We start from the raw sequence: 24,470 nt of genomic DNA on the forward strand, positions 1-24,470 counted from the left end.
GCACTTATTAGAAATCTTATATTTAAAAAGTAGTGAGATTTTAGTATTGAAATTTTAAGAATCCAAAGTTTCATTTATAAATTCTATACAAATTAGGTATTAAATTCCACATGACTCCAAAACTTGAACATATACCTGCGATAAGGTACTTTGGTCTTGATCTCGCGTATGGGGCTAAGATTCGAGTTCATAAGCTAATATCCGAGAAGCATGTCTTTGCACTAATAAATAATCATCAGTACATGATTTGGAGTATTATACTCCTACTTTAGGTTACACACTTAGTGAACGTTATGGACTTATGCATAAAATAATGTAAGTGAAGATATACTTTTTATGAAGAAAATTTTATAACGTTAGTTAAAAGGTGCACTAGCTATTTTGATGTTATGTTGTCACTCCACCATTTGATTCTTTATATTAAGATTTCATTATTTTAAATTTAATTTTTTATGTCAACGGGGTCTAGTCTAGTGAAAAAAGGTCTTAACTTACAGATCAATAGTGTCAAGTTTGAACTTCCTTGACACCTTCGTAGTGTGTGTAAGAAACTCATCCTCTTGTAGAAGGGAAAAAAAAATTAATGAGAATTGAACCGTTCGTTTGTAGTAAGTGTGACTATTAAGTCTCCTACTAAGCTTTCTTGGTCTTACAAATGGTAATCTTTTCCCTATACTAAATTTAATAAAGGAAATAAAAAGCGATACAGAGATCATAAGTTTTGCTAGCCCATGAAATCTCATATGAAGTTTATATATGCCTTTACAATTAATGCTAAAGGATCCCCCCATCTTTGTTATTTTTTTCCCCTTTTTCTTTCTTGTGTCACATCCCTGAAGTTTTTCTATCTGCAGCCAAATCTCCCATATTATTAGACAAACATGGCGAAATTCACTGTAAAAAAATCTATGAATATCGTAAATTAATTCCGTATATTAAAAAAATCCTAAATTAATTGGGAAAGAGAAGCTTTAATTGGATCTGATTTTAAAACACATGCGAATTCCGTTGGTTACATTGTCTTTACTTTTTTGTTTATGGAAACAAAGAAAAAAAAAACCGAAGACATTTGACCACCTCATTTAATGATTGTTGAAACCCTTTAGATCTTCCGAATCTCTCACTCAAGCCCTCTCATTCAATTCTCAATTCAATTCACCCCACAAAGACCAAACAAGTAGTTTCTCCATTGACTTGTCAATCTCTCTCTCTCTCTCTCTCTCTCAACTACTAGGATACTATCTACAGTATATAGAGGACTAGCTGCATGGAGTGAGAAGCTCATGATCACCACCACTTGGGTTGCTCAAAAGTTCTGCAGTAGTATTTAATTTCTACCTAGTTTCTACAACTAGGGTTACATATAAGCATTACAAGGAGTTCAAAGGAGAAACAAAAGGGTTTTTCTTTTTCTTTTCTTTTGGTGATGAGGATGGAATGGATTGTGGGATGTTGGGTTTTGGTGGGAATTTTTGTAGGATCGTTGTGTTGGGTTTCGAAGGAGATGAAGAAGAAGAGCAAAAGCCAAAATCATAAGGGTGCTAAAGTCCCCAAAGGGAATTTAGGTTGGCCCTTGATAGGAGAAACTCTTGACTTCATTGCTTGCGGCTACACCTCTCGACCTGTCAGCTTCATGGAAAAACGCAGATCTCTGTAAGCTCTCTCTTCTCTGCTCTTTCTCTCACACTTGCCATCAGATTAATTTGCAACTTTTTTTTTCCGAAAAAATATATATTTTTCTAGTTTAATTTCTCCATCGTTATTATCCTAATCATGGAATTATGGTCTTAATGTTATACAATATAAAGTGTAGAAGTATTTTAATCAAAACGAGCATCTTTCTTCTCAAACCATATCGTCAACAACAGATACATGTTCTTTCCCTGCTTATGCTGTCAATGATAGAGATGGAATAGCAAGTAGCAGTAGAATTATACATCTATGAATATAAGTATCCTTCATTTGCCCTGCTGTACTTCCATGGACTTGAAAAACGTACGCCTGCTTTTGATGATGTGCTTTTCAATTTTGTAAAAGATTTGCGTGACTTGACTTCCAAACATATTCAACCATGTTTGATTGATTCTGCAACTCTTCATATATTTGCTTTCCTTTTCTTCTTTTTCTTTTTCTTTTTTGGCTCAAACTTAAAGGGTTTGATCGAAAAGAGATTCGAGTTGGTAAAGGTAGCTTTTAATGGGAATCATCTAACATGTACCAGAAAAGAGATGAGCAACAAAAGAAAAGGATAACGTTTTTGAACCGATGTGCAATACTTGGATTAGACCAATTAGTCAGGGTGCTCTTAGGTTAAGTCATAGTTCTCACTTTATATCCTAATTCGAATTCTCCTTTCATAAATTATATTAATTTAAAGTATTTTAAATTATCACTTGTATCCAAACTAATAACGAGACATGAATTCATTTCGACATAGACATTTGCCTGCCACCGATTTTTGATTTTTAAAAAAGAAGAAGAAAAAAGAATAAATTATTGGGGCAGGCAGGGCAACAGGAGGGTTACCAACATGTATATAACAGAATGGAATTTGTTCATTCAATGACAGATGGTGACAATAGCACAAAAAAGAAAGCAAGAGTGAAAAAGGAACAACCTCAAGAAGTAAAGAAAGGAAGAAAAAGCCTGCTCTATACTAACTAGCTACAAGGCTAGAAAAAACTAGGCCTTAGACTTCACACCCCTTTATTGCTTCTTTCTTCTGCAGGCTGTGCTATAATTAATTAACAACAACACATCCTATTCTCCATAGATTTCAGCCTCCCAACAAAAATATCCTCCCATCATCAATGAAAAGTAGCAAAGTTCAATTAAATGAGTAAATAACACACACACACTCTCTCTCTCTCTCTCTCTCTCTCTCTCTCTCTCTCTCTCTACAGGTATGGAAAGGTCTTCAAGACGAACATATTGGGAACTCCAATCATAGTGTCCACTGATGCTGAAGTGAACAAGGTGGTGTTAAAAAACCATGGAAATACCTTCATCCCTGCTTATCCAAAATCTGTCAAAGAACTGCTGGGAAAATTTTCGATTCTGCAAATAAATGGAAGCATTCATAAGAGAGTGCATGGGCTTATCGGTGGCTTCCTCAAATCACCACAGTTCAAAGATCGAATCACTAGAGACATTGAAAACTCTGTCAAGCTCAACTTGGCTCGTTGGAGACACATGCAATCTCCCATTTACGTTCAAGATGAAACCCAAAAGGTCCCTACATCTTTATGCCAACTACAAGTTTCAACGCGTGATTTAAATTCATTATTGTGATAACGTAACATATTAAATATATGACAAGAGAATATATGACAAGAGAACGTTACTCGTATTTCAGATAACATTTGAAATTCTAGTTAAAGTACTAATGAGCGTCGGTCCTGGAGAAGATTTGAACTTTCTCAAGAGAGAATTTGAAGAATTCATCAAAGGTTTAATTTGCATACCAATTAAGCTACCTGGTACTAGACTCTACAAATCTCTCAAGGTAAAAAAAAAGAAAAAAGTGTACATGTCTTCATATGAGCCCTAATTAGGGTATTTTTTCTTCTTTTTTTTAATTATTAGTGCAAATATTGCTTGTGTGCATGTTGCAGGCTAGGGAGCGATTGTTGAAGATGGTGGGAAAAATAGTGGAGCAGAAGAAAAAGGCCATGGAAAATAATAGTATCCAAGAAACAAGTCCAGTCAATGACGCAATGGATGTGCTGTTGCGTGATGGCGGTGACCAAAGCAACGAGACGCAACGCCTGCCGTTGGATTTCATCACGGGGAATATCATAGAGATGATGATCCCAGGAGAGGAGACTGTGCCTGTGGCCATGACCCTAGCCGTCAAGTTCCTCAGTGACAGCCCTGTGGCGTTAGACAAACTAAGGGTACGTACGTATATCACATCATAATAATATAGACGCTTGCCTTTTTTTCTCAATTGCCCCTTAATCCAACGGTCAGGATCTGTTTTGGTACTGGGTCTGTGGACCCACTGGCTTTATCTCTGAAGTGTTTGACTTGTTTTTAGAAGTACTTTTCATCTTATTAGACACTTGAATGAATGAATGCACGCACGAGTGAGACACGGACGGGGAGAGAGAGACTGTGGGGCGGTCCGGGGGCCCACTTTGCTGTGGCTGGTATATGGACATTTTGCAGCCGTTAGATATAGATTGAACGGCTGTTAGGTGTGGACCCACTATTATTAACTTTTCCTTGGTGCCGACTTGTGACCACTAGGCAACATGCGTCCACTCATCTTCTTTTCGCTAATCAACAATCGACAATCATTCACGAATAAGTTTTATTAAAGACGTTTATGCGCGTGTAAATAACTGTTAATCGTCGTGTAGGTCTCACTATAAAGTCTACACTAGCTCTCCTCGTACGATTTATATGTGCAATGGGGCCTAATAAGGACTATATAATAGTAAAGTGCAATGTGAAAATTTGCAAACACAAAAGACCTTATTACTATGTACTAATACAATGATTGAAAAATGAGTAAGCAGAAAAATAACTGTTTGGTCTTGTACAGTCGTAGAATGAAGCTCAAAATACTGAAAGTTTGTATATGAAACCTTTTGTTTCTTTCCGACTTTAAGAAATGCTGAGAAAGTGGGTGAAAATGAAAACTCAGAGCTGCAAAAATGCAGAGCTGCTGTGTTTTTATTTTTAGAAGCATTGCTGTATTTCTACAAAAGTAGGTTTCCATATATGTGTAAGTAAAGAAAGGATGATCATTTTAGTGAAAGGAAACAGATGAACATGCTGTCCTTCAATTCTTGGTTTCGATTTTAAAGTGAAAAGCACTGCCTCTCTGTCTGTCTGTCTGTCTGTCTGTTTTAAATGCTTTTTGTTATTATTTATATATCACATGTAAATGCAGGATGAGAACATGGAATTGAAGAGGCAGAAGGTTGGTTCCTCTGAAAATTATGCATGGACTGATTACCTGTCCTTGCCATTTACTCAAAATGTGAGTCCCATATGTTTGAAACAGAATATAAATTGTGTCACTTTTTACAGTATCATATCACGTTCTTTTGATATTTCCTTCTTTATTTTTTATATTTGCCAAAAAATATATCAGAAAGTCTTTTTTTTTTTGTTTTGCTGAAGGTGATAAGTGAGACTCTTAGAATGGCAAATATTATCAATGCTATTTGGAGAAAAGCTCTTAAAGATGTTGAAATCAAAGGTATCTGTCTTTTTTTTCTTTTTTTTAAACAAAAAAAAAAAGTAAATAATTAACAAGAATATGTACAATTTGAGGAATTTTATGTTGGTTTTGCAGGGTATTTGATACCACAAGGATGGTGTGTCTTGGCATCTTTAACTTCTGTTCACATGGATGAAGAGAACTATGAAAACCCATATCAGTTTGATCCATGGAGATGGGAGGTAAACTTTCTTTTTCTTCTTTTCTTTTTGGTTTAAGTTATGTTAATTTGGAAGTGTAGTGTTCATATAAATTTTCTTTGACTGCAGAAGTTAGAAGCTGCTGTAAACTACACTTCTAGTTTCACTCCATTTGGTGGGGGACAGAGGCTCTGCCCTGGTTTGGAACTCTCTAGGCTTGAATTATCAATCTTCCTTCATCATCTTGTCACTAATTACAGGTATTAATCTTCCCCTAATCACATCATTACTCCAATGGGATATTAAAAATGTTCCTGATTGAAAAAGGCAATTTTGAATCAGACCCAATTGCTGCTTTCCACTAGCTTATGTTTGTCCAATGAGTACTTCAATAATTGACCTAGCAATATAGCTTATGTATTTTTGTGGTTCCTCATTGCAGATGGGTAGCTGAGAAGGATGAAATTGTTCACTTTCCAACGGTCAAGATGAAGAGGAAGCTGCCCATTTCTGTCACATCCACAAGCACTTAGAATTTTAGAAAGTATAATTTGATCTTTCAACACACAAATCACAACCACATTTGAATTATCCCATCAAGAAAATTCTGTACAGCATAATATCTCGAGCTATTACGAAAAAAACAATCATGAGAGGTGTAACAAGTCCCCATTTTAGGTGGATGGGCTCTGTCTGCATTATAGGGTAGTTCTGGTGTCACCATCTTTGTAATTTGCTGGTGTTTTTGGGGCCTTTTCCTTGGTCCTTCAAAATTGAATTCAATACGAGTGGGGACGAATGAATCTTACTCCCATAACGAAGTCCCTAGCTATTAATTTTTCTGTTTGATCTGATAACTTTGTGTCGGTTATATAAGAAGATTATAATAAAGATTTTGGGAGGGTTAGGATCATATATGGGGAGAAGCATCTCACATGTGCTTCTCCGTAAAATCACTTAAAACCATTTAAATTGGTTATGTGAAGAAGTAATTTTCAATAAAAGTGATTATTAGCCTATCAAGAATCACTCTCAAAAAAATTTGGTCTTCCACTGCTGCCATTGTAAATTGGACTTTTAGATTAAAATTATAAATTAATTACAAAGAATAAAAGTTATGGTCCTCATGGAAGATATAACTTGCATAAATGCACTACTGGCCAGAAAAATACAGGAAGAGAGAAAGAGAAACGGACAACTGCAATTCTATATCAAGAAAAGATAGGGTCCAAGAAAAAAACAAAGAATGGGGTTCAAGATCCTTGATCCATGATATGAAATAGACCCACTAAAAAGATGGTGACATCTATAATAATGCACACCAAGATGAAGTGCAATGGCCCATAAAGCCTTGATTGTTTTGTACCGTACCAGTATTTGTTGTCTTGCTTTTTATTTTTCTACAGCAAAATTAACTACTCTTTGATTTTATACAAAGGGGATTCGAAGTCTGTCGTCGGGTGTAGGTAAATGCTCTTAACCAATAAAGCCAAGATAATCATTCTCTTTGATGGAATGAGTTCCGCTTCATCAAAGATTCTTCCATCACTGATGTTCTACATAAAACAATCAGATGGTTGAACTCGAAACATGGATTTCGATTCATTTTAGTTATGGAACTGTCATGAGATTACATCCAGTTAGAAATAAATAAACTGATCTGTTTTCAAAGGACTTTCCTATTATAGTTAGAAATACACAAATCATTGTCATATTATAGTAAGTTTTTCCTATTATGACATCCTAATTAATGAGTGAGCTAATAGGCTAATAGCTATCAACAGTAAGCAACAGAAAATGATTCATTCTCAGCATTCCTACTCTTGGACTGATCATGAAAATATATTCCTGCTTGATTAAACAATGCAAGCAGATGCAGCAACTCCTCATTTGACAGCTTTGAAGGCCGCTTGTCCTCAAAATCAGCCGATTTCAGAACCCCCATTAACTTCTCCTTGAAGGAACTCGCTCCCATTTCCGAGCAAGACGACGAAGAAAGCTCCTCTTCATTGCTCTCTCCTCCATCCCCGTTGTCGTCGTTGCTGCAAATATAATTGTCAGTTTCACCATTTGAGCCTGCTAATTTGGACAACCGCAACAGCTCCATCACCTTCTTCTTTTGCTTGAACGTCGCCCCAAGTGTCTTATTCTTGTTACAAAAACAAGCCTTTGTAAAAGCCCACCATTCATCCAAATTAACGTTTGGAACTTCAGCTTTCGGACGAATTATAACCACCGACGAATCGACTTTCGGGCAAGGAACAAACTCCCTCTTGCTCACATCCATGACAAACTCCACATTAACCACCAGCTTCACATTCACAGCCAACCGGTTGAACTCAGAGTCTCCAGGCTTAGCCATCAATCTCCTTGCAAACTCCTTTTGAAGTAGCAGCGTGGCACTCCGAAATGACCTTGCCCCATACACCAATTTAGCCACCAGGGGCGAAGATATTCCATACGGAATGTTCGCCACGACAATATCAAAAGGAGGAAACTCCGCCTTCAGTGCATCTTTACATATAACCTGCAAAACGCATTATCAAACACCTTAATCCACTCGTCTCAAAAGCACAAAATTTTGGTTCACGCATTTCATCAAACACATAAACCCCATTTGACTTACAGTCAACCTATCTTGAACCCCACACTCCGCAACACGTTTTTGGAGAACCTCCACCATCCGCTTATCAATTTCGACTGCCACGACGCTCTTGGCAGCTTCCAGAAGCTTGAGGGTAAGATTTCCGGTGCCGGGTCCGATCTCGAGGACGGTGTCTGTGGGTTTAATTGCGGATTTTCGAACAATGCTGTCGAGAATGCGTTGGTTGGTTAAGAGGTGTTGGCCTTTGCTCTTGTGCAACTGCAAATGCCCATCTTGACCCTCCTCTCTTTTCCGACGGCCGTCGTCATCTGCGCCGTTGATTTTCCGATAGGAGCGATATCTGGACGTCGATTGCAGCTGCCCAAGTGAACAATGCCCGGGGATGACACCATAAAGACATTTGGCGCGTCGAAGCATATGTGTTATTCGTCGTTAATTTGGTTTCAAAGGGACTGACCGTTGAGATTTGAATTTTAGTTGCTGTGGTGGGAGTTTTGCCTTCGCAAGTCGGGCGATGAAAACTGAACATATAACAAAATTGATACTTTAATTATTGGGCTAGATGCCCTCATAGTGGCCCAAACTCGCATAAATTTTGGGCTGTTTCTTTCTGGTTTTTTATTGGGAAAAAAATGGATTGGCCATTCTCAGGCCCAAAATTTTGTGGTCATTTTGATAATTTATTATATTGATCATATTTAATTGCAATATGTATGAATACTTAATTTTTGTAATTGCAAGCAGAGCAGACGTGGGTTAGTCCAGTTGGTTAAGGTAGTGTGCTCGCTCCTTTGCAGTCAAGTTCAATCAATCCCTCTCTCCGCATATTAAATTAGTTTAGAATATCGCTTTGTTCAAAAACAAAAACAAAAACCTTTGTAGTATGCAATATTTAGTTGCAGTAATTGTTCCTCCAAACGTAATTATGTTGCATTGGCCCCTTGGAAAGACTATCAAGGGACATGATGATTTAGACTCAGCGATGTAATATGTTTTTTTTTTGGGAGTTTAATGTGCAACATTAAGCAGGCACCGACACAAAAGAACAAAACTATATTATTGCTAATGCAAAATGCTGTCGTTTTATAAGAAAAAAGGTTCCATGCTTGATAGTTACGTTTTAACGGTATTATTGCTTATCATAATTATTTCAAGCTTCGCTATGGGTTTTTTTTTCTTGTTATGGTTTCCAAAACATGGATTGAATCATAATATTATTGCTTCTTGTTTAGTGATGGAGGGACTTAATTATACCGTATGCATGAGGTATCACAAGCTCTGTTTTCTTCTTGCTAATCCATGTTAGCGTTTTAATTGACAAACTAAGAACCACATTATGGCACTGAGCACAGGGGCTCTGTTGAGAAGTGGACCCTTCAATTTATATAACATAACATTTGAGGGGAAAACTCTAATGTGATCGTTGTCAAGAATAAAAATGGCTTGTTCACGTTAATCGTATTTAATGATATATCAAGTATTTCATTGATTATAATAAGTAAAATTCAAAGAGAGCTCAAATTTTAATAAACAAAAATAGTTAATCTAGTGCTACATTTTCTAAAATTTGTGGTAGAATTAGTTTGCAAAGCACTTGATCAACGCAAAAATTATAAGCACATCTCAACGGTCACATGAACTTTTCTAACTTTAACTAACGGTTTTCTTGTCCTAGTCCTTGGAGATGATGATGGTCCGCTAAGCAAGGGAAAAAGGAAAAGTGAGGTATCAAACCTACTTTGCAACAAGTGTGGTCATGTTGAAGGAACAGCGGAACACAAAATGATAATTAGTTTCTAGAGGACAGGGGTGACTCATGCCATGGAAAACCCTACGAATGATGAAGGCCAACACCTTAAAGGGAAGGAGGCCCCGTAGTGGGAAGAAGATAATTGTCCTCAAGATAATGATGGGCTCGAAAAGTATGCATCTATGCTATCCAAAGTAAATCTTGTGGATGAAGCAAGGGGGGTTTGCAAGCGCGTGCCGAAACCCTAATGAATCACAGTCCCCTCCTCTCAGAACTTGTGCATGCAATTAGGGTTTGGTGTGCCACACCCACACTCTCTTAATTTACTCTTAACTGCCGTGATTGGAGCTCATGTGCTTACCAATCATTGTTTCAACGGCTTAATTACCTTTTCTTCTTTATTGATAATTAGCTATGCATGTCTTGATTGAATGCTTTGGTGAGTTTTTGTGACGTACTTGTGACATATTAGAAGTATTATTAGGTTTTAAGTCTTAAAATTGTAAACCTAGTACATCACATTACGCATAATGAGATTCAAAAGTGAATTATAAGGAAAGGGGCCGCCGATTGTGCATGCATTTGGATGTTTCACATATAAAAAACGAGATCCTTCTTCTAAAGAATCCTACGTGTATATATGTACCTACTTATCTAAGAGAAGTTTACTTATACAATAGGTATTACTTATATTAGAAAGGTGATCATTAATATAATTTTGAAGTTAATAATGTATTTGAGAGAGGCCTAATTCAATCATATGGTGGTATATACAGGGACGGATCCACAGTGGGGTTAATGGGGTCAAACGACTCTATGCACTCCATCAACGTAAGCTACAAAGTCCCCTTTAATGGCTGTGTGACCCCATAAGTAGCTGAGGGAGATGGTTGCTGGTCTAAGGAAGAAGAAGAAGCAGAGAGCGCTTCTGTTTTTTTTTAAAACATGCTGGCCAAAATGGCGTCATTTTGGCTCAGCGTTAAATTATTATTATTATTTTTTTTAAAACACGCTGGTTAAAACGACGTCGTTTTGGTCCAGCTCAGTGATTTTTTTTTATTTTTAACACGCTGGCCAAAACGGCGTCGTTTTGGCCCAGCCCTATTGATTTTTTTTTTAAAAAAAGACCTGGCCAAAACGACGTCATTTTGGTCCAGGTCTTTTTAAAAAAAAAATTAGAATAGATTCAAAGAGAACTCTCCCGACTTCACCATCTCCAATCCAAAACCCCCATTCCTAAACCCTCAAACCTAAATCTCCAGTCTCTACCCCTCAAATCTTTAACCCTTTCCCTCGCCAAACCTTTAAGCCCCAGCCCCAGCTCCTCCAAAAAATTGAACTTTTATACTATGACCCTATGAGATAAGATTCTTGGGTTCGTCCTTGGGCATACATAGCATTTTAATTAGCAATTGGATCCAACATAAATCCTCTTATCTTACAAATAATTTATTGATATAACGATCATATTGCCTAGTGAGGTTATCAAAGTGTATGGCAAATCAATATTATTATTTACTAGCCCCTTGGCACACGCGCACACATGTGCCAATTGGTTTTATTTTTTATTTTTTATTTTATTTTTTGAATTAAGAAAAAATAATATAGGTAGTTATGTTTTATAAAAGTAGGAGCTATTATCTGATTTTGTTTTTATTTTTATTTTTTTTTAATATGAAAAAAATGTGAATTTACCATATTATCCTCATTTAATTAATAATTTTAATTCTTAATATTTGAATTAACCAATAATATTTTTTTTGTATTTTGAATGTTTCACCATTCTCTATCTTTTGCTTTATATATATATATATATATATATATATATATTTATACAGCCCCGATCTCCTGGACCACAGGGGTCCAAGAGACCATGGTTACTCACCGTTGGATGTAACATCCAACGGTTCAAAAAGTTTCTTAAAATGAGTGCAAGAGTGAGTAAACCGTTGAATTTACATCCAACGATGAGTGACTACAAATCTCTTAAACCCCTGTAGTCCAAGAGATCGTAACTGTATATTTATATTATAACGCCTGAATTAGTAACTATTCTTACTAATAGGGGTGACATCCAAATATTCTTCTCATGTCCACATCATCTTACTCTCCCGTTATCTTTGGACATACACAACAGGACGCGATCTCAGTTCCCGTGACATGATTCCTCTTCTTAAATAACCAATAGCATTCATGTTCTCCATTGCACACCCAATCAATTCGTTACAACACGCAGAATCTAACCAGTGGCGCATAGGAAAAGCAAACACATAGAGAATATTCCACAAACGAGGCTTAACCATAACGGCGTCGTTTCCACCGACGTTAACAGAAGGAGGATCACGAGTCTCCAGCCAATCCCCGCACGTCGTCTAATTAATCTCAAATTCTCAATTATAATATTGGCGGGTAATGGTGCAACAAACGGCGCGCAGTTAATCTGAGAAACCCCAAGGTAAATGATAATGCACGGCACATGCACCCACGTCATATGGACCCACACCAACCACTACACTTTGGACCCCACACCTTCCATATATATGGACCATCAACCGGCCACGTCACCACAGACTGCCATCGCTCGGCTGTTGTACGGCGGCACCTGTCCTTAATATATCAGAACATTGCACGTGTCCTTTAACTGTACACGTGTTTCTTCCATTAATATTATTTGACACCTTCATGTGATTTTTCATAGGAGCTTACGACAAATGTGCTTTCATTTTCTTCTACTGATAAAAATTAAAACACCGTAATTATTTTTTGATGTGAGAGAGGGAGATCGATGTGTATATGCTTTAGGTGATTAGTGGTGGGATTTTTGTTAATTAATTAGCTGTATGTATGAAGAAAAAATAAACTATTTGGTACGAAGAGAAAAAAGAGATTAAATACATGTGTACGGTGCAAGATTAAATTAAGTAATACAAAAGGTGTTATGCTATACAATTAATAATGAAGATAGTGATGCTAACGAGGTTTAGTCCAGTGAAAAAAGGTATTGCTTTGTAGATCAGATGTCTTATGTTCGAATTGTCATAGCATTATAGTTGTATGTGTGTGAAAAATTCCCCTCATTGTAATTTAATCGCTTTTACTAAAAAAATAAAAAATAATAATGAAGATAGTGATAAGGGGAATATTGGACTGCTTTCTTGTGGTATTGGGTTTTGTAAACCTAATTTATGCTAATAAAAACACCCGGAATATTGTCGGTTGGTTTTTTTTTTTTTTGTGAATTATAATATGAAAATAACCTGAATTTGCGTCTTTAGTGGATGCACTACTTTATCTTTTATTCTTTTTTTCGGTAGGCTTCGGCACTAACCCTGCCTGCGCGCCCTTATACTTTGACATGAAAAAGTGCTCACCAAAGTGGCTTTCAATTATTACTTTAATCAAAGTCATAGGGAGAAAGATGTTAGTTGTGTAGGGTTCCCCATTTTACTAGGGCAACTTACAAAAGACAACCAATATGTCCCAGCAAACATATATGATGTCAACACGATAATACTATTTGGATATCTGTATATAAGAATTTATATATATGAATTTATTTATATATATATATAAAATTGCATGCCACTGGCCATATTGATATCTTTACTTGCAATTCATTAATTATTTTATTTCAGGAAATAATTTATACTTATATATAACAATTATGAAATAATATTACAACACAATAAAGCTGTCCACACTGGTTACTTACTATAAGCTCGAATTTTATTTTGTCAGAAAGGTTAAGGCATGCACCTTTGGCTTTTGACTAAAAAGTTGAGGCACTTCTAAGATAGATCTTCAAGTCATGTGGCATATCTTGATTGACGGTTTCTCTTCTAACTAGTAATAACATAATGGAATTATGTTAAAGGGACCATAATTTTCAACCTCATTTTTAACATCTATGATCTAAGAGCATCCACAATGTGCTTCCTAAATCACTTTTTTAGACAAATTTTAGGGAGGATTTGGAAAATACGGTGGGTGTATTCAATTTTGATTTAATAATTGTTTTGAAGCTTAAAAGTACAGCAGTATTCAATTAGGATTTTTCAGTAATCAATAAAAATCTTGTGGTATTCAAATATGATTTTTAAATAATCAATACAAATTTGATGGTATTCAATTATGACGTTTAAAAGATAAGAAAAAATACCGTAGTATTCAAAAACTTACCAATTTTGAGGTATTTCATTAAATGAAATATTGTGTGAGACTTTTGAGTGTGTGATATAAATACTAAATCACATAACAAATCTCATCTTCCTGTGCATGATTCTCATATATGCTCTCATACTTTTTTTTTTTTTCCAAAACTTCATAAGAGAGACGATAAAAAAATATTAACAAGAAAGACGATATTGCCTCTTCTGGAGTTAATGGGCATTTTTCAATAGCTCTTCTTTCCTTGTAGACAAGCTTATTTGGAGCAAAATTATATTTTCAATACTTTTTATTTATTTATAGAATCTCCTGCTCATTGTAGACATTTCCTCGAAAGGAGTTGCAGCCCTCCACAACTCTGCTTGTGTGCCCACAAGTTGCTTAATCTAATACCTCAAATAGGCTTTTATTTTTTATTTTTTTATTTATTTTTATGCCTAGTTGCTACGCATACGGTGCACATGGCTAAATATTTTTCTAATTCCCTGTCCCAAAACGTTTGGGACCAAGACAAAACATAAAAAGAAAGAAGAAGCCTTACCCACAATCTAGAAACGTTGATAAGGTGCAAGGTGTTTTTTTCACGCCAAATTTTTGTTCCAAGCTTTGACAAAAACTAGGAGTAGTCATGGGGTTGAGGTATGAGTTTTCAATATGTTTCTTTATTTGTATTTCTGGTGCTATCTGTTTTGCGTTAGGTGTTGGTAGTTTTGGATGTAGCTTCTAGCCTCTGCTTATGCTTTTGTATTTCTATTGTTAGTTTCTCAGTTGTGTTGTGTTTCTTTAACATATTCATTCTGGTCATGTGTGGCTATGTTGAGAGTTACATTGTTGATGTCAGTGTACTCTTCCTGGACTAACCTTTGATGGTTACTGTGCCTCCATCTTTGTATTAACCCTAAAAATTGGATATATGTATCCTAAAAATTAGGTATATTCCTTCATGTTATGTATTTAGGTGAATGATGATGGGTGATAAAGTTCAAGCTTGTATAGAAATATAAGTAAAATCATGTAATTGCAATCTATTAAAATCATAAGTAAAATCCTAAGTAAATTAAAATCATAAGTAAAATCATGTAATTACAATCTATTAAAATCATGAGTAAAATCATATAATTACAAATCCAGCTGAAATCCATTACATTAAAATCATGTAATTACAATCTATTAAAATCTCAATTGAATACACCCCCCTATATCTCCAACCATACTCCCTATCTACCTCCTAAAATAGGGAGACCTCTGGGAGCTCCTAAATATGAGGAGAGAGAAATGACTCCTAGTGGCTTCCTATAATTTAATGTTGCTTTAATTAATGAGTATTTCGAACTTTTAATTAATATTTATTATTTTTTATATTATTTTTTAATAGAGATTGACCAATTAAAACAGAGTAATAGCATTTATAACTCCCTAAACTAGAGAGCATGATTGAAGTTTAAATTTCATAGAGAGCTCATAAAATAATTTTTATATGTTTTTAGTTAAAATTTAACTAAAAAATAGAGAGTATATTTATGAATTATAGATCCGATAATTATTCATAATTTGATTTGGAACGTGGTTTAACATAATGTAGTAAAAACAGTTAGCATTGTCGAAAGTAACAAAATGCCGTTGAGTTGTGCTCGGATAGAGAAGCTCCTAATTACTTAGGATCTTGTACCAGCTTCGATAGCTAGGGATCCACCACATATGGCCATGGATTGATCCCAAAGCCAACGAGGATTGAATATTGGTATTGCACCCTTTGCCTTTGGGTGTCGACACAATCGATCCCCCCACAACAAGTTATTAGTTGAAGACTTGAAAGTTGTATTTATCTAGCTGACCTAATTGGAGGTGAGTGCGACGAAGGCCCCACTGTCCTAGGGTTCCCATGAATTCATTTCAATTCTCTCCGTTGTTCACGCCTATGAATGCTATGCTAGTTGAGAGAGAGAGAGAGAGAGAGAGAAGAAAAAGCTAAAGAAGGAAGGAAGGAACATAGGTAAAGAAAGATCAGAGAAGCTTCCTGGTAATTGGTTGATTTTATTTTTGGTCTATTAAATGGTTGATTAGCTAGGCTACTAAACAAGGCATGGCACATGGGGACCATATGAAGGGAGGGACAGATGATCAATACTTAGATCATGACCAACCCTGTTGACTCTCTCAACTCAACACAACGGATTTAATTTACTATAATTAAAGAGCACATGAGGGATGTGATTATTATAATCATAATCTATTTTTAATAATGATCAAAAAAACGAAAGCAGGCGCTTTTGATGATTTTGGTATCCCATATTAGTACATGTCGTCCTATTAACAAAGAGAAAGCTGCAACGGCTTTATATTAATTAAGAATTTTATTTATAAAATAATCAGGTCACCAATCTTTTTTCCGCTAATCAAGAAACAATATGCTTGAAGAAGTGGCGCCAAATTTTGATGGGACATTTAGGCAAGTAGCAATCTTCTGCTGCCAAACTCTAGTTGTAGAAATCGTGTTTCTCTCTTAACTAGCAGACAAATTTGGTTTCAAAGGGAATGATACTATTTTTCTATCTCGGTTAATAATGTTATGATACGTGAAAAAGTTATTACGTATATTATGGTATTATTGATCAAGAATAATAAAACGATACTATCCATGTATTTATGAAAGTGTTTCTCCTTAACTAGGGTTAAGGGTCAATTGGTGAAAATTACCCTAACTACAAAAATGTTACCTCACTATTGAATTCATAGCAGTAAGCATAGAAAATGACATACTTGATATACGCCCGTTCACCAACTTACATGTAATTTTATGTACTCTATTTGTCGCATTTTGGACAATTTAAAAACAAAAGTTCATCTAATTGTTCCGAACTTAAGATATTTAAACTTCTCGATTCATCTTTAACTCCGGCCCTGCAAACGTGGAATTTATACTCACAACAAAGATTTGTAATGGTAGTGGCATGTAAAAATACAAGAAGGAATATTGTAAAGATATGGTAAGTTTGACCAGAAGGTGTCACTAGATGTGAGCTCTGTTGCATAACAATATAATATTCCCAGTACGTACTGGAATAATAGAATTCATCACAAGTCTATAATAAATTATGAGTAACATGGAAGCTTGGGTCAAAAGAGAATTATCATATAACTACAATAAATTGGAACTATACCACTATAATAAATAAGATCACAGAAATAAAATAAGGAGGGAGGGTTGCTTTGTGGCTTGAATGACAGATAGTCTTTGTTACCTTCGACGACAGAGATAAGAGATCTAATGGGTGCTTCTGTGCTGTGAGAGGAGAGAGAGAGAGAGAGAGAGAGAGAGTAAATTTGGACAGAAAGGGTGGTGGGGTTTGGGTTGTTGTCAATGTGAAGGAAGAAAAGTGACAAAAATATGTGAAGGATGGGGTTTTGGGTTGAGCTTGAGAGAGACTAAGGGAGTTTCTGGTTCTCACATGACGCAAAAGAAACCAAAAGGGTTTTGGGGTTCACATGGCAATGGAAAATGCCAGACTACTGTGGGTCGTGTCCCTTTTCTCGCTCATTTCAGCTTGGTAAATGACAATAATGCCCTTTGGTCATAGCCACATTGGCTGGTCAAAACCTTTTTACTGCCAAACATGGCCTAACTAATTGGCTCCTTAATTAAAAATAACAACAGAGATTGGTGCTTTATTGTTCTAGTTTATACATACAAACATGTCAAGTCAAAAGTAGTAATTACCAAGTGTTAATTGTCCTTAATTTTCTCCATCAGAATAATTCTATACACTCTCTATCAAGCCTTGATTACCTCCACCAACTTTAATCAGCAAGTAGCAATTTAATTTTATATCCAGAACTTGTATAATTTAGATGCTTCAGATATGAAATAGGCAACTATCTTTCTTCATAAACTCAAATCTAAACCACAGAGAAAGGAATTTGAACTGGTGAATAGCACATCCACCTTAGTGAATTTGACTAAGCTCATATATGCAAAGCTTGGTACATTTACCTTTCCCTTTTTCCTTTTTGCGCTTGTTTGACAGGTTATAATTCCACTCCATTTGTAGCCTGAAGCCACGCAGAGATGAGCCTTGACACTTGTGGTGATTTGTGAACTGTGAAGGAGCGCAAGCTGTCTGTATCTGTTACACAAGTAATAAATACAGGTTCACTCCAAACCAAACGCTTAACCCAAAGTTGGTAAAGAGGTCCCTGTGTAACTCTACCTTATTTATTCACAAAAAATTATAAATACAATTCTGTATTTTCCTATCTTATTCTGTGACCAAATTTATATATATACATATATTATATAGCTCAGTTCAGAGTCTCAGGCCTGTGAGTGTGGACACCAAAGTGAATGGACCTTGTTGCTGCTGGTCTTGCTGCTTCACCACACTCTTAGCTGCTCTTGCTCTTTCTCTCTCTGTATATTTCACAATTCACTCTCTGCTTTGAGTTCTGTCTACCATTTGAGTTGATAGAGAGACGGAGAGAAAAGGCAAAACATGGAAACCAACTCAGTTTCCAAGTTGTGCTTGTTCCTGGGCTTGGTTTGCTTCTTGGGGTTTCAGCTTGTCCAATGTACTGTCACCTACGATAGGAGGGCCATTGTGATTAATGGGCAAAGAAGAATCCTCATTTCCGGTTCAATACATTATCCCAGAAGCACTCCTGAGGTACCCAAATCTTTCCCATCTTTCCCATTTTGCCATTTCACTTGTCTTCCATTTTAACAATTGTTTCATAAAATTGTGTTCTTTCCCTCTGTTCTTTTTGTGGGTTGTTTAGATGTGGGAAGATCTGATACAGAAGGCAAAAGATGGAGGCCTTGATGTGGTTGAAACCTATGTATTCTGGAATGTGCATGAGCCTTCTCCCGGCAATGTACTCTTCACTTACTCTTTTCATTTTACATTCAAAGTTTTCTACTTTGTTGTGCTCTGTTTGCCTTTTAGTTTCTTTTCTAATCATGCATGTTGCTGTGTTTGTGCTGGGTTTCAGTACAATTTTAAAGGGAGGTACGATCTGGTGAGATTCCTCAAGACCATACAGAAAGCAGGGCTCTATGCTCACCTTCGCATTGGGCCTTATGTTTGTGCTGAGTGGAATTTTGGGTACTCCCTCTCTCTCTTTTTTCCTTCTCGATCTAACTACCTTGGCTCTTGTTTTGCATTTGAGGATTTTCACTTTTTCCTTTTTCTTTTTTGACACAAATTTTCTAACTTTTCTGACTCTGTGACTGTTAGGGGGTTTCCCGTTTGGTTGAAGTATGTTCCGGGCATCAGCTTCAGAACGGACAATGAGCCTTTCAAGGTTAATCTTCCTTACAGTATCTTCTTAATTATGTTGCATAACCTGTCTAAGAAGAATTTAGGGAGCTTGCTGGGATATATTCAGTATAATTTTATAATGTACAACTTCTGGTGTTGCAGAGGGCAATGCAAGGGTTCACCGAAAAGATTGTGGGACTGATGAAGAGTGAAAAATTGTTTGAATCCCAAGGTGGCCCCATCATTCTCTCTCAGGTATATGAGCCTTTTGGATTTTCCATTTTGCTCTATGATTTCATTTTTGGCTGTAAATTAAACTATTTTGAGTCAAGTTATAAGGAAATCTGTTAATTTTTTTCCTTTGGTTCAGATTGAGAATGAGTACGGAGCACAGAGTAAGTTATTTGGAGCGGCTGGCCATAATTACATGACTTGGGCGGCAAATATGGCTGTTGGGTTGGGCACTGGGGTGCCGTGGGTGATGTGCAAGGAAGAAGATGCTCCAGATCCAGTGGTGAGCAATTAAAACTATTTGTGCTGCAGATCTTAGCTTGTCTTGTTCTGCATTTTCTCTTTAGTTAACATTCCCGCAATGGGTACTGATTCTTGAGTTCTTAAAGAAGTTGTGTGACTTGTTTGAACAAAAAAAGAAAAAAAGAGAAAAAGAGTTGTGTGACTTGTGTCGTCACTCTTTATTAAAGAGATCTCTTCTAGTTTCATTCCATCTTTTGCGAAGAGGTCGCTGAAATGTTTTGTGCATGATGGTGGCAGATAAACACATGTAACGGTTTCTACTGTGATTCTTTCGCTCCCAACAAACCCTACAAGCCTACGATTTGGACAGAGGCTTGGAGTGGCTGGTATGTTTACTATGCTTGTTTGCTTGGTATGTTTATTATGCTTGTTTGTTAATTTGCTACAAATGAAAATACATCCTTTTCACTCATTCCTTCAACAAAAATGTGAAGGTTTTCGGAGTTTGGCGGTCCAATTCACCAACGACCAGTTCAGGATTTAGCATATGCAGTTGCTAGATTCATACAGAAAGGAGGATCATTTGTTAATTATTACATGGTCAGTTTCCTTTAACTTCTATTTTGAGGCTACGAATGTGAAATTTTAAAACCTATATAAAACTGAATCCCTGTGCTTCATTGTGAAACAGTACCACGGGGGTACTAATTTTGGACGCACAGCGGGGGGCCCTTTCATCACTACCAGCTATGACTATGATGCTCCATTAGATGAATATGGTAAGAACCAAAACTTACAAGCTTTCTTTCCAAGGAGTGACATGAGTTCCACTTGATTAATTATGTGGAGAGAGAGAGAGAGAGAGAGAGAGAGAGAGAGAGAGAGAGAGAGAGGTGTCAACCACAAAATAATGAGTTAAATGGGTTACTGGGTTGCATTCTTTTAGGTGTATCTGATGATCTGAACATGCACAGATGTTCAGCATCCATCAGTCTATCTCAAATATTACAACCACAAAATGATGAGTTTTGCTAGTAATTGCTTAAGCAAGCTGATATCTGTGTGTGCAATGATATACCAGTTCACTGCATGTAAGTTTTGAACTTTTGATAATATAGCTAACTGCTCAACCCTAAAACTTGATAGGTTTAATCAGGCAACCAAAGTACGGTCATCTAAAGGAGCTTCATAGGGCTATTAAGATGTGTGAACGTGCTTTAGTTTCAGCCGATCCTATCATCACTTCACTGGGGAATTTTCAACAGGTTTTCATCTCTTTCTCAAACTAGCTTTTTATATTTGCATGAGTTATTCTTGTTTGCTAAACTCTAGGTATCTTTTGGCATTTTCAGGCTTATGTATACACTTCAGAATCAGGAGATTGTTCAGCATTTCTTTCAAACCACGATTCCAAGTCAGCTGCAAGAGTGATGTTTAATAACATGCACTACAACCTGCCTCCTTGGTCCATCAGTATCCTTCCTGATTGCAGAAATGTAGTCTTCAACACTGCAAAGGTATTAATTCTGGACTGTTATATGTGTATTCGGACAGAATCTGTGACCACACTTTCAGGAACACAAATCTTTATTTCCTTTGTTTCATTTTCTTGTAACATTGAAAGGTTTTAAAGTTTTTAAGATGAAGTCATTTGTTGTTCCTTCTCCTCAGGTTGGAGTTCAAACATCGCAAATGGAAATGTTGCCAACAAATATTCAGATGCTATCATGGGAGAGTTACGATGAAGATATTACTTCTCTGGATGACAGCTCAACAATCACCGCTCCTGGTCTCTTGGAACAGATAAATGTCACGAGGGATAGTACTGATTACCTGTGGTACAAAACGAGGTGAGAATTTCCTAAGCTTAACTCTTTTGTTTATCACCATCTCATGATTTCTCCACGGTTGGTCTGTTTTTCTCAGAAGTATTTCTAACTCACAGAAGAAAGATTTAGCAATGAATTCTTAGAAAGCCTTTCAAAAGAATGTTCCGATTTGACCATCTTGGTCTATGGCAAGTACCTAATATGCAATTTGAAATAAGACATAAGCAACAATCAAATATGCCTCAGGACAGTGTTACATATGCCTTCAGTGATATCCTGACTCTGTGACCAGAGAGGGAAAAAAACATTAAGGGTGTGAGAGATTTAGAAAGACCTGAAAGATAGATATTAAAGCATCGTATTTGTTTCCATGTGCCTGCAGTGTTGATATTGGCTCATCTGAGTCCTTCCTGCGTGGAGGGGAACTCCCGACCCTTATTGTTCAATCAACAGGCCATGCTGTGCACATCTTCATTAATGGACAGCTTTCAGGTACATTTTTTATTGCATGGATATCCCCTAGCTGATTAGTAGTAAAAAATTTAACAAGTATTATTACAGGTTCTTCCTTCGGAACAAGGGAGAGTAGGAGGTTCACATATACTGGCAAGGTCAATCTACATGCAGGAACAAACAGAATCGCACTGCTGAGTGTAGCTGTTGGATTACCAGTTAGTTCCATTGCCCTCGATTATTATTTTTTCATATTCTATATTTAGTAATAGTGAACCTAGTAGAAAAGAAAGAGGAATTTGTTTTGCAGTCATGAAATGAATGAACAGTTAACCTCATAGAAGTATGTCAGCTCAAACCTTAGATTAAAATTGGCTTCAGGCTATTGTAGTTTTGGGGGAATTATCCCCCAAGAACAAGGGTCAAAAAAGAGAAGATATTGTAATTTGTAAGGACCAATCAAAGTACTCTTTGTGGTCTAGTGAAAGGGATCCGCCAATCCTTAACTGTGAATGTGAGATGTGAAAACCTCATTACTATTCTACACAAACCTGACTTTTGGTAGTGAGGTTTCTTCTTGTTTTCCTTCTTTACTTCCTGACTTAAAGTTATTGTTTTTTGTTGAAGAATGTGGGGGGCCACTTCGAGGCATGGAATACTGGAATCCTTGGCCCAGTTGCACTTCATGGACTAGACCAGGGAAAATGGGACTTGTCATGGCAGAAGTGGACCTACCAGGTAAGCGATCTTACTTTAGAAATCAAATTTTTTTATTTATATTCAAAGGAACGTTCTACCTTATCCCTGGTACTTTAACAGGTTGGACTGAAAGGAGAAGCCATGAATCTTGTATCTCCAAATTCTATTTCCTCTGTTGATTGGATGCGTGGATCATTAGCTGCACAAAAACAGCAGCCATTGACTTGGCACAAGGTAGGCCACAAAGGAAATTGAACTCAATGTTGTAATGGAAAATAAGGGAATTGAATTATTAAAACTCCCTTACTCAACTTTGCAGACTCTTTTCAATGCACCTGAAGGGGATGAGCCATTGGCTTTGGACATGGAAGGAATGGGAAAGGGCCAAATATGGATCAATGGGCAGAGTATTGGGAGATACTGGACTGCATTTGCTAATGGTAATTGCAATGGTTGCAGTTATGCTGGAGGGTTTAGGCCTCCAAAGTGTCAAGTGGGTTGTGGCCAACCCACACAACGAGTGTAAGTAACCCTATGATGAAAATTTATAACATGAATTGTAGTATGAAAGTATGGCATAAACATTTCGTGGCTTTACTCAGCAAACAAATTCTCCCCTTCAATTTCACGTGGATTTCATTTTCAGGTACCATGTGCCTCGGTCTTGGTTAAAACCAATGCAAAATCTGTTGGTAATTTTTGAGGAATTTGGAGGGGATCCCTCAAGAATTTCTCTAGTAAAGAGATCAGTGAGCAGTGTTTGTGCTGAGGTCGCCGAATACCACCCGACAATAAAGAATTGGCACATTGAAAGCTATGGAAAAGCAGAAGACTTCCACAGTCCCAAGGTGCATTTACGTTGTAACCCAGGCCAGGCTATCTCTTCCATTAAATTCGCCAGCTTCGGCACACCCTTGGGAACCTGTGGGAGCTACCAAGAAGGAACTTGCCATGCCGCCACATCATATTCTGTATTACAGAAGGTGCTTAACAGTGCTTTCTGGTTTTCATAATGTACTAGTATTCTTACCCTCTCCTTTTTGACACTGTTCTATCTTTTTTTTTTTTTTTTTTTGTGATCACAGAAGTGCATAGGGAAGCAGAGATGTGCAGTCACCATATCCAACAGCAACTTCGGAGATCCATGTCCGAAGGTGTTGAAGCGGCTGTCAGTTGAAGCTGTTTGTGCTCCCATAGTTTCAACGACCATGGAACCCAATTCGAGGGGTTAGTGAAAGTGTGAAATAACATACCATAATTGTTGCACCTAATCCCATAATTATACACCACAGCAAGAGAGGCAAGCAAAGAAGAATAAGAGTTCAAGTACAGCGAGATAGCAATGTAGTTAGGTGGAGTGCAATAGTTTTTTTCTTTCTGATGAAGAGTAGTAGCTAAGTTTGGAGCCAAAAGGCAATTAGCTGTTAATTTAAGTGAGCTTAATGAAGTTGTGTAAAGTAGTGAACTTGTTACTTAGGTGAGTTGGTAGGAAACCTAAGGTCCTACAATTTGGTCCCTAGGGGTCAAGCCCCGGTCCCCGGCCTTTTAACGGGATATATGGGCACTGGGAAGTGAAGTGTTTTTCTGTTGAATGATTTACTGTTCATCTGTTGTTGGGGAAAAAGGATGCCCCAGAACTAATTAGGTATTTAAGGTTCATGTTGGGAGTGGATCCTACTATGACCATTTGTTTACAGTGCAGTTCAGGAATGAAAAGAAAAGTGAGAGATTTGTGTTGTCCATTTCATTGTGTTACTTCGGCTTTGTCTCTGATGGCATATTCTTTAAACCTCTATCAAAGGGAAAGTAGAAAAAGCAAATAATCCCCCATGATTTACGACTTGTTGATAGTGCTTTCAACAGTA

General features: G+C 36.8%; 3 protein-coding genes across 3 annotated transcripts; 2 read left to right on the top strand and 1 right to left on the bottom strand.

Moving 5' to 3' along the window:
- Positions 1,029-6,194, top strand: LOC18771246 (3-epi-6-deoxocathasterone 23-monooxygenase). The gene is made up of 9 exons (XM_007201906.2): positions 1,029-1,653; positions 2,904-3,231; positions 3,356-3,505; positions 3,615-3,896; positions 4,901-4,990; positions 5,134-5,212; positions 5,309-5,415; positions 5,503-5,633; positions 5,816-6,194. Exons 1-9 carry the CDS (start codon positions 1,427-1,429, stop codon positions 5,904-5,906), a joined length of 1,485 nt encoding a protein of 494 aa, XP_007201968.2. The 5' UTR covers positions 1,029-1,426; the 3' UTR covers positions 5,907-6,194.
- LOC18769056 (ribosomal RNA small subunit methyltransferase, mitochondrial) lies at positions 6,999-8,460 on the bottom strand. Its single transcript, XM_007203627.2, has 2 exons — positions 8,000-8,460; positions 6,999-7,900 (listed from the first exon to the last, which is right to left on the bottom strand). The coding sequence occupies exons 1-2, from the start codon at positions 8,393-8,395 to the stop codon at positions 7,151-7,153; spliced, it is 1,146 nt and encodes a 381-aa protein (XP_007203689.2). The 5' UTR covers positions 8,396-8,460; the 3' UTR covers positions 6,999-7,150.
- LOC18770721 (beta-galactosidase 3) lies at positions 17,950-24,342 on the top strand. The gene is made up of 19 exons (XM_020567830.1): positions 17,950-18,556; positions 18,669-18,764; positions 18,882-18,994; positions 19,127-19,193; positions 19,313-19,405; positions 19,521-19,664; positions 19,922-20,010; positions 20,119-20,224; positions 20,316-20,403; positions 20,771-20,889; positions 20,977-21,141; positions 21,296-21,474; positions 21,836-21,945; positions 22,015-22,124; positions 22,534-22,644; positions 22,726-22,839; positions 22,925-23,127; positions 23,252-23,588; positions 23,691-24,342. Exons 1-19 carry the CDS (start codon positions 18,386-18,388, stop codon positions 23,835-23,837), a joined length of 2,562 nt encoding a protein of 853 aa, XP_020423419.1. The 5' UTR covers positions 17,950-18,385; the 3' UTR covers positions 23,838-24,342.

Source organism: Prunus persica, chromosome G7, assembly GCF_000346465.2.
Source record: "Prunus persica cultivar Lovell chromosome G7, Prunus_persica_NCBIv2, whole genome shotgun sequence".
NCBI lineage: Eukaryota > Viridiplantae > Streptophyta > Magnoliopsida > Rosales > Rosaceae > Prunus > Prunus persica.